The 9622-nt window shown below is 42.9% G+C and overlaps 1 protein-coding gene across 24 annotated transcripts; it reads left to right on the top strand.

Moving 5' to 3' along the window:
- Positions 1-1138: 1138 nt before the first annotated feature.
- On the top strand, positions 1139-8979 carry LOC123155792 (translation initiation factor IF-2). Of its 24 annotated transcripts, none has more exons than XR_006477623.1 (13): positions 2048-2510; positions 3042-3133; positions 3233-3387; positions 3457-3591; positions 4101-4159; positions 4376-4511; positions 4827-5245; positions 5809-5897; positions 6026-6221; positions 6477-6567; positions 6659-6718; positions 7654-7743; positions 7838-8979. XR_006477623.1 is itself a non-coding variant. In XM_044573925.1 (6 exons), exons 1-4 carry the CDS (start codon positions 1156-1158, stop codon positions 3244-3246), a joined length of 837 nt encoding a protein of 278 aa, XP_044429860.1. In that variant the 5' UTR covers positions 1139-1155; the 3' UTR covers positions 3247-3387; positions 3457-4511; positions 4827-5181. The 24 variants fall into 24 exon arrangements, 1 of the variants encoding a protein (XP_044429860.1); XR_006477631.1 differs by having other exon boundaries at positions 3457-4511; positions 7838-7897; positions 8341-8442; positions 8656-8979; XR_006477629.1 differs by having other exon boundaries at positions 3457-4511; positions 7838-7944; positions 8341-8442; positions 8656-8979.
- Positions 8980-9622: the final 643 nt, after the last annotated feature.

The raw sequence follows: 9622 nt of genomic DNA, 5'->3' as shown, positions 1-9622 counted from the left end.
TTATATATATGTGATCAGATCACATGTTGAAGTCCTATTTACGCATGTGCCACACCAATCTATCTTCTTGTAGGTGAACTATTCAAAGAACAAGGCCAACTGTATGAAAGTGAAATTCCAACAGATGACAGGATCTCGTAGCTATATTGCACACTACGAGGCTCTTGTAATTAGCTGTTGTTTCACTCTTTTCGCTGTACCATATTATCATATCTATATTGACTTGTTCGAAATGCAGAGGAAAGCCCGCAAGGACCAAAAAATACCTGAATCAAATGCTGTGAAAATCTTCAAGGACTGTCACACCAGCAAGAAGAAGGGCATGACTATACCAGTCAAAGTCGCTGTTGTAAGTCCTTAATCCTCATGCCTTTTAACTACTACTTACTCTGACTTGTGCCTTGAACTGCATGGTTTGCAGCCAATGTTTATTACTCTTTTCAATTTTATACACAATTGTCTTAGCGTATCATTGCACCTTACAAGGTTTAAAAGAGAGGAGTGATGTTCATTTGATCTTGACCCGTAATCTAGTCCCGTGCTGGACTTGCCCACACAATGTTACAATTGTCTGTTTGTCTGTTCTCAGTTGTTTTGTGATATGAATGATGTCATACTATGCTTACCGTATTATAAACTTCGTCTCTTTATCCTTAGCCCTCAATACAATGTGAAGAAATAGACAATACATTAGCGATGGTACATGGTCATATGTTTGGAACCTAGTTTTATTATGTACTTTGCAATAAAATACAACTAATATTTTACATGGGTTCACCAGAATAAGTTCTGTATATAGACCAAATCTATTTTGTTTGGTTTTGCTGCCTCCTTAGTATCTTCTGTTCTGGTACTACTAATGTAAAACCTCAACTTTTCAGCGAGCTATGGAAAAAATGGTGAAACCGCCACCTTCTGAAGGTGGCGAGGCAACTATAACCGCAATGTCAGCTCTTGTTGCAGTGGGTCAGTACCTGTCCACTAACAGTGCCAAAAGCATGTTCCTGCGTAATACTGGGTTGGTTGTTAAGGCAATATCGTCCAAACTGCCTCATGATCAAGATATGCAAGCTCAAAGCAATGTTGTATCTGCGCTCCAGACACAAGTCCATTCCCTAACAGAGCCCTTTGTGAAACAAGGAGAGACATTGTTCGATGTCGTCAAGATCTCTACTCCTAATGGACGACTTGGTGAATAGTCTGCGCGGTTTTTTCGCTGTTTTTTTTCGTCATCCTCCCACCTCCGTTTTTTTTGTCATCCTACTACCACTTTTGTCTGGTTTTTATCTTCATCCTCCCAGGCTCGTCAGATCTCAATCTGGTTCATCTCCCAAAAGACGCCCCAGCCCCGAGAGGAGCCGCCGCCGCCATCGGGGAACGAGAGGAGCCGCCGCCTGCAGGTGCGGAGGAGCGGAGCTGGCCGGGTTTGCGGGGGAAGCCGGCGCGGGCGAAGCCGGCAGGCCGGGTTGCGGGGAAACCGGCAAGCCGGGCAGCGGGAGCCGGCGGCCGGGAAGCGGCAGAAGCCGGCCTGCATGGGGTGGGAGCCGGTCGAGGCACGAGAGCCGCGAGGAGGCCGGCGCGAGGCTGGGGAGCCCGCAGCCGGAGCGGGGGCGCCCAGGCGGCACAACGAGGTGGGACCGCGGGAGCAGCGCGGCACCGAGCGGAGCAGGCGGTGACGCAGCACCGCGGGGGCGCGCACGCGGAGGTGCAGGTGCCCCCGCGCGCGGCGGAGCAGCGAGGGGCCGACGACCACCACAGGTGCGCCTCCCTCTCCCTCGAGACTCCAGCTCCCCAGCGGCCATCCCTCCTTTCCCCCAAGTCCACGACCACTGCTGCTTCGAGGCCGAGGATACCATCGGGTAGTAGCTAGCTCAGGTCGGGGTCACAGTCCAGCAATGCAAGGAGCCAAGGAGGGTGGTCCAGCCGAGAGAAGGATGTTGCGAGAGGGGATGAAGCGGCAGTTGCGTGGCCGTGTTGAACCGAGCTGGTTGCCAGAGCGGATGGAGTGGTGGCTGCACGGATTCCTTATTGGAGGTGCCGGTATGCACGCATGCCTTCTTGATTTTGTACCTGCCTCTTTCCTGACAGGATTTTGACTCTGCCTCGACGTTCTTCTACTTTGTGTCTGTTCAGAATGATGCACTAATGCAAGTTTCGTACACATGCTTTTATTTTTCCTTCTTCGTATGCCTATCTGTGAATCTTGTGAGCCATGATTGGCATGCTGCTGTGTATGTCATTCTGTCACTTATATTGATTCTTGTTGAGGCGCTACCGCCACCTAATTTTTTGAATTTATGCTAGAAATAACAAACTAATACAGAGAGAATGTACAAATTTATTACACATGATTGAGGGCGATAATCTATATATTTCCTGCAGTACCTTCATATCCTCTGCTGCAGCAGATGCAGATGGAGCACACCGTGGGATATCCCCATCCACCACGGTCACTGCCGTCAAGGGCTTCTTCATGGATCTGGGACGCCATGGACCTGCAGCTCCTCAAGGTTTGGACTTTCTACTGAACCATCGTGTCCATCATGTGTAGAACACGATGCACTGTTAAGCCAAGGTTCAGGGCGACGTATGCCGTAGCCCCATATGGCTTTTCCAATGCAGGACCTTCTACATCTCTGCATATCGATCCACCAAGTCAAAGTTAATCTGATATGTTCAAGTTAACCATGGATCAATTCTGGAATACTTGTTAGTTGATGTTGTAGGCAGTTCGTCTCTGGAGTTACACGATCTTTTCTTGGAGTAGTACTCCCTTAAAATATTTGATCTCTTATCTATTAAAATAAATGTTAATAGAAAAGACATCTTTGGTCTCAAGAATTAGTACTACTCCCATTTGTATTTTCTAACCATATTTTTTATTTTCAAATAACATCAAACCTATGTCTAGATTGTATATTACAAACGGTTGTGCTGAAAGAACTCATAGGATTTTCATGGTTGTGCTTACTAGAGCATCAAAATTTTGTTGTTATGCTGCTGTAGACCTTCTGAACATCTTTAAGGTGTTTTTGCCTCAGGTTCTTGTACCCCAACCTCTCGGACCCCTTGAACGGGGAGGCGGCTTCGCTGATGACGCGCGACAAGAAGGCATACAACCAGAAAGTCCAAGGTATGGTCTGCAACAACACCTCTCTCTATTGTGCTTCTATCTGTTCTGTGGATTAATTCAGAATGTTGCTCATTATGGTTTGATAAAAAAAATGTTCAGAATCTGATGCGTGACGATCAGATGGTCAAAAAAGTGACATTGTGTGACGATCGGATGGTTCTTCAAGCTCCCAGCATGACGTACTCTCCATCTCTTGTCTCTTTCGCATGGCGGGGCAGAGGGATTGGTCGAGGACCGCAGCATCGGCGACCCAGGTATCTTCTTCTCCACTATGTCGATCATGGGCCCTTTGTCTAATCTGCAATGACACATGGCATTGACAGGTACAAGCACGTGGCGGCGTGGCGGCAACTGGGATGCACATGAGGCTACTGTTCTTCTACCGGTTCACAGCGTCCATGTGACACCGCCGAGCCCTTCATTTGCGTCCTCCTGGGAGACCACCATGCAGCACCAAGGTTAAAAAAAGCCCCCTGTTGTTGTCTCCCTTTCAGTTGAAATATATCCTTTTACATGCGCAGGTCATAAGTTTGTGATCTGCAAGGTTTATATGAAAAAGGAATTCCAATTATGATAAGTTGTAGCTTTGATACCAACTATTAGACTATGTGTGCTCCCTGATTTTCCCGTCTGATTTTCCAGTGACTGCTCTCTGATGTATTTCTATTTCCATATGACAGAGTAATTAGCATTTCTGTTTTGATATCTCCCTCCTTAACTGAGTTTGTGAGTGATTTCAGCTCCATGAAGAAACCTCAAGTTTGATATTGCTTACTTATTTAACAAATACCAAAGCATGTCCATATCTTCAGACGGAAGCTATATACTCTAATTGCGGAGATTTTCTTTCTTTGTTAATCTCTTGAATAAGTTGGACCAGCTGTATATCTCTTTTTACACCACGATTTGTTTTTCATGTTGGAGTAGATATTGGCCCTCTGATAATACTAATATTGGTCCATTGAAGGTACTAATTTCAGAAAGATCATATGGGTGCATACCAGTATCAACTATTAAGGGAGCAAAGTAATTACTTGTCGTTCCTTATTGTTGTGAAAGTTCATATTTATTTGCTATATAGATGCTCTTCATAGACTAACTGTGGTTTAAAATTCAAAATCCTTTATATCTCTTTGTTATTATTTGGTTCAGTACCTGCTACGTTCCTATGGCTGGCTGCCCTTAAGTAGTTAAAAATAACGATGGCTCTTCGACATTATTGATTGTCTGATGTCTTTGCAGGAGAGAATATAGATGATAGGAGAATGGGGGAAGATATAAATGCCTTGAGTGAATAAATAAATGGACGATTCATGGGGCTTCACTAATGGATAGCATCACACTGTCACCTGAAATTGCTTTAGTGTATACACCCAGGGTATGTATATGGAACTAGCTACGTGAGTCATGTACTCATGTTTGAAATATATTATTTCCTGATGAAGGTGTCATAGCTTTGGGTGGACGTAAGAACATGCTTGGAGGTGATTGGTAATTTAAGATTAATCTTTGTTGCAACATAGCTTCTTGCCAGGAATTATCGGGACATTTTTACCAAGTAGTTGCTTTTTTTTTTCTTTGAGCTGCAGTTTGTTAACCAACTAGATGCACCATTTTTGACAAAGAAGGCCCCTTACTGTCCATTTTCTTTGCATCCTCGTGCGGATTTTTACACGCCCGTTTTCTGTAGCAGGCGCCTACATGCTCATGTTAGAGTTAATGGAGGATGAAGTGTGACCGTACTATCTCCTTGTGTCTACAACGACGTGTGCCAGTACTGTCTCCTTGACCGGCTCCTTAGGCTCTCCCTGTGCGGTAGCGGCTCAATCTCCGCGGTGCCGTCGAGGAGGAGGGGCTGGGGCAACCGTGTCTGGTGCGCTCTCGCTACTCATCGACCTTGCTGTTACTACCTCATCCTTGAAGCCATGGGTGGCCTCTAATTTTCCCTTTGGAGTGTTGAATGCAAACTGCAAAAGTAGAGCTGGTTGGCTAGCTGTTGATTTGATCAGGGGATAGCATATGAAGTGAGTAAACAGAAAGAAAGTGAGCATCCAAGCAGGAACTGCAAATGCTCTATTTTAGTCAAAGCATGGGAATGTGCACAAGGGAAAGGTCAGCTCTTGCAATATCATTTTCATGATACAGTGATCAAGTTTCTAAACAATCCTTGCAGACATGCCTTCCAATAGTATTTTATTCCATGGTCCATATTAGTATGTCATTTCCATGATACAATGATTTACTTTTTAGTTGTATATGCCTCCAAATTTGCTTTACATGTAACCATTGTAGAGGATTATAATGTGATATTGTGATCTACATGAAGAGTGTAGACACTACTATCTATATCAAAAAATTTCAAATTCAGACTTCAGTGTAGATGTAGAGCTGCATGTGTGCCAATATGACTTACATTTGAATATAGGGAAAGTAGTGGCTAAACCCCACCTTGGTGCACCCACGCAATAAAACATACCAAAACATTTAAAAAAAATTGAATATATGCACCTTGCTTTTAAACTCTCAACTAGATCCACTCATCTTTGGTAATGCTTGCAGAGTGTGGACGCACAAAAAACGGTTGAGTACTTACAGATGTGAGATCTTACATACACCCTTATATATTTATGTTCATGCCAATTGACCTGCTTTCTGCCGAATCTGTTCTAATATAGGCATGTATAAGTAGCACAATCGTGGTGCGCGTGTGAAGTCTAGAAGCGGATGGGACAAAGTTGGGGAAGTTGTCTTAGCTTGTCTAAAGGTTAAGACTTCTCTTTAATTTGTACACTTCTAGGTTATACTGTGATTGAACCATTCCTTTAATATTACTTTCTTCCAGCTATGAAGTACGGAGTATGAACTAATACTAAGAAATCTTTTTGTACATAGGTTGATGTCCCGGGCAAGACGCAGTACCTCATGTTTGTCTCTTTTTGGGACATGCTGCAACACATGGGCAAGTTGGAGATTGGAGAAGTCGATTGGGGGCTTGAGGCATGAGAGGATACCATGAGAAGGGCAGTCAGGAGGAAGCCTAGAGTCTACATTCAGCACCAAAGCCTGCACCATAGCAGAGAACAATGATGTGAGTCTGGTGACTGATGTTTCTACCTGAAGAACATATTTTGTTCTTCTCTTCCATGGGGTTTGCTGTTCTTTACCAGTTCATTTTAATTAGGCCTTTAAGAAAACAATTCTTGTCCTTATTTTTTATATTTGCCGGTCTTTTCCTCTCTCTAAGTGTGCTACATGAAATGTGAATGTAAGATCTCTCACAACTATTTCTTTCTATTCTTTTTTATTCTAATCTCCAGTCATTGTTCATGCTTTATTACTACAGGAATGCAAGGTATATTATCTAGAAAATATATCGCTTCAACCTAATGATCCATGATGGTGTCAGCTCGATTTGATTCTGAAGGCTTCCTTTGGTTAGTAATTCACCTACTCTTAATCATTGCCTGCAATTTGTAAATCAACCTGACTTTAAGTAGGTTCTGACTGGTTCTTTTGCTTTATCAGCTCAATATAGGGATTGTGACATGTTTGGGTGGTCTGCAATGTGGACTTGTACATTTCAAGGTATATAATACTGATGATTGTTACACTAATATGTTACATAGGCAATGGTACTGCGCCTTTCTCACCCATATATCTCTATACATATTTCTCCACTGATTAGTGACCCCCCAATCAATAGAACATGTATGATCTGTATATGCTAGCTAGAGTACAACATATTTTTGTGAACAGGAGGGAGTAGAGATGCATATTTAAAAGAAATTTTGCAAGTTTTTGTGGCATTATGTTCCAAATTTTTAGTCATTATATTCCAGATTTTCTTTTGGCATGTGTTGTTGTGATGTGCAGCGAATAGGCATAGGGGAAATTAGAGCAACATGGCTGGTGAACAAGAACATTGACAGTCATGTTTTGACATGAACTCACGCCCATGTTGGGAATCTTCAAACGTGCGCCTTTTTTATTGAGGGGATTTCAGGTTGAACGAGGGGTTTGAGGTATCCAAAATGTATCGCAGCAGTATCCCAGGAGTACCGAACATTATTTTCTTTTTTTCAAATAAAAAAATCAAGAGATACTTACGGGATACATATCGGGGCAGTATCCGGCTGGATACATGCGCTTTCTGAAGTATCCACGCAACATAGATTGAGGCAGGAGAGGATACCATTAGAAGGGTAGTCAGGAGGAAGCCTAGATTCTACATTCAGCACCAAAGCCTGCACCATGGCAAAGAATAATGATGTGAGCCTGGTGACTGATGCTTCTACCTGAAGCACATATTTTGTTCTTTTCTTCAATGGGGTTTGTTTTTCTTTACCATTTCATTTTAAGGCCTTTAAGAAAACAATTCTTGGCCTTATTTTTTATATTTGCCTGTATTTTCTCTCTCTCATTGTGCTACATGAAATGTGAATGCAAGATCTCTCACAACTATTTCTTTCTATCATTTTTTCCTCTAATCTCCAATCATTGTTCATGCTTTATTACTACAGGAATGCAAGGTATATTATCTAGAAATAGATCGCTTCAACCTGATGTCCATGATGGTGTCATGCTCGATTTGATTCTGGAGGCTTTCTTTGGTTAGTAATTCACCTACTCTTGATCATTGCCTGCAATTTGTAAATTGACCTGACTTTAAGTATGTTCTGACTGGTTGTTCTTTTGCTTTATCAGCTCAATATAGGGATTGTGACATGTTTGGGTGGTCTGCAATGTGGACTTGTACATTTCACGGTATATAATACTGATGAATGTTACACTAATACGTTACATAGGCAATGGTACTGCGCCTTTCTCACCCATATCTCTCTATACATATTTCTCCACTTATTAGTGACCCCTATAACCAATAGAACCTGTATGATCTGTATAGACTAGCTAGAGCACAACATATTTTCGTAAACAGGGGAGAGTAGAGATTCATATTTAAAAGAAATTTTGCAAGTTTTTGTGGCATTATATCCAAAATTTTTAGTCATTATATTCCAGATTTCTTTTGGCATGTGTTGTTGTGACGTGCAGCGAATAGGCGTAGGGGAAAGAGCAACATGGCCAAGCAAGTGTTGAGTAAAGAACCATGAGAATAAACTGAGTTTTTGATTTTCTTTTTTGGGTGCACTTTTAATGTTGCATGGACTGAGCATACACTGATTTTTTTTACTTCTTCCATCGTGTAGCTACAGGACCACAAACTAAGTCCCCCTGTCCTACCCTCTCATCCGCGCAGTTGTCGCCGACTACGCGTGTGCCTCCCGTTGTCACCACTGACTCGCTTTACTGTAAGAGTGTTCATTCCGTAATCGCCGTGAAAGATATCTAACCTCTAATATGAGGTTGTAAGATTACTTTGGTTAAACTTTCTATTTACCCTCTTTAGGACAATTGTATATGCCATTTGGTTATTCATGTACACCAGTATGACTTACGGCATTTCTGGATTGTTAACAGCCCTGATCTGATTGTTTGATGTACTTATATCATTTTCTTTTCAGTCACCTCTTCATCCGAGCAGGGGTGGCGAGGGAACATAAATGGTCGTGGTGAAAGTCGATTTAGTGCATCAAGGATTGGAGGTCGTGAGATTTGCAAGAGGTGATGAAGCACAATTTGTTATCGTGCCTTATAACATATATAGCAGTCGATGATGAGTGCAAGCATAAGATGGTTGACAATCTGTAGAGCATGAGACATACCTTTGCAGTCTGTAAGAGGATCAAATAACATGTTTTGTTGACAAGGATTATTTTGGAATTTCTATATAACATGCATGCACAATATGTTAATGAAGCTACATGAATGGTCGATGCTCTGTTCAAGACTTCTCGAGTAGAAGTGTGTATCAGTTTATCATTTTCATCTTCCTAAATAAAACCATCGATGTTTAACATGATTTATGGATATCTGGTTGTAGCTTAGCAGGCTTGAGGCTATTGGCGCTTATCAAGATGAGTTTGGAAATACCCAGTTGAGAGGCGGGGGTTATCGGGTTTGTGTGAGGGGCGTGTGACGTCACCAAAACATCGAAGATGGTGGCGGGGCTATATAGATGGTTGGGGTTTCTGGCGGCTTGGGTTGGGCGGTGTTGACACATGATTAGGCAGGTGTAGGTGGTCACCAGCATCAGAGATGGTAGCAGGGTTTAGAGGAATAGCCGAGGGTGGCGGATGCTGGGGTGGGGTGGCGGCGACAGACGATTAGGCAGGTGGAGGTGGATGGGTCAAAGGGTGTGCGGGGTCACCAGCATAAAAAATGGTGGTAGAGTTTAGAGGGATGGTCGGGGGTGGAATGGAGGAAGAAGGCAACATTGGGAGGAAGAAATTAATGTTATCTGCGAATTGCAACTACATGCTGCCACGTTTCATTTGCATAATTCATCCCGGACAATCGTAGAAACCTAAAGAAATATGTGCAACCATGTCAGAGATCTATTTGGCTGGATAGAGTAGGGAGAGTGTAGGG

This window comes from Triticum aestivum, chromosome 7B, assembly GCF_018294505.1.
Source record: "Triticum aestivum cultivar Chinese Spring chromosome 7B, IWGSC CS RefSeq v2.1, whole genome shotgun sequence".
Taxonomy (NCBI): Eukaryota; Viridiplantae; Streptophyta; class Magnoliopsida; order Poales; family Poaceae; genus Triticum; species Triticum aestivum.
Note: the sequence above shows the minus strand (reverse complement) of the source record. Positions and strands in the feature narration are given on the sequence as shown.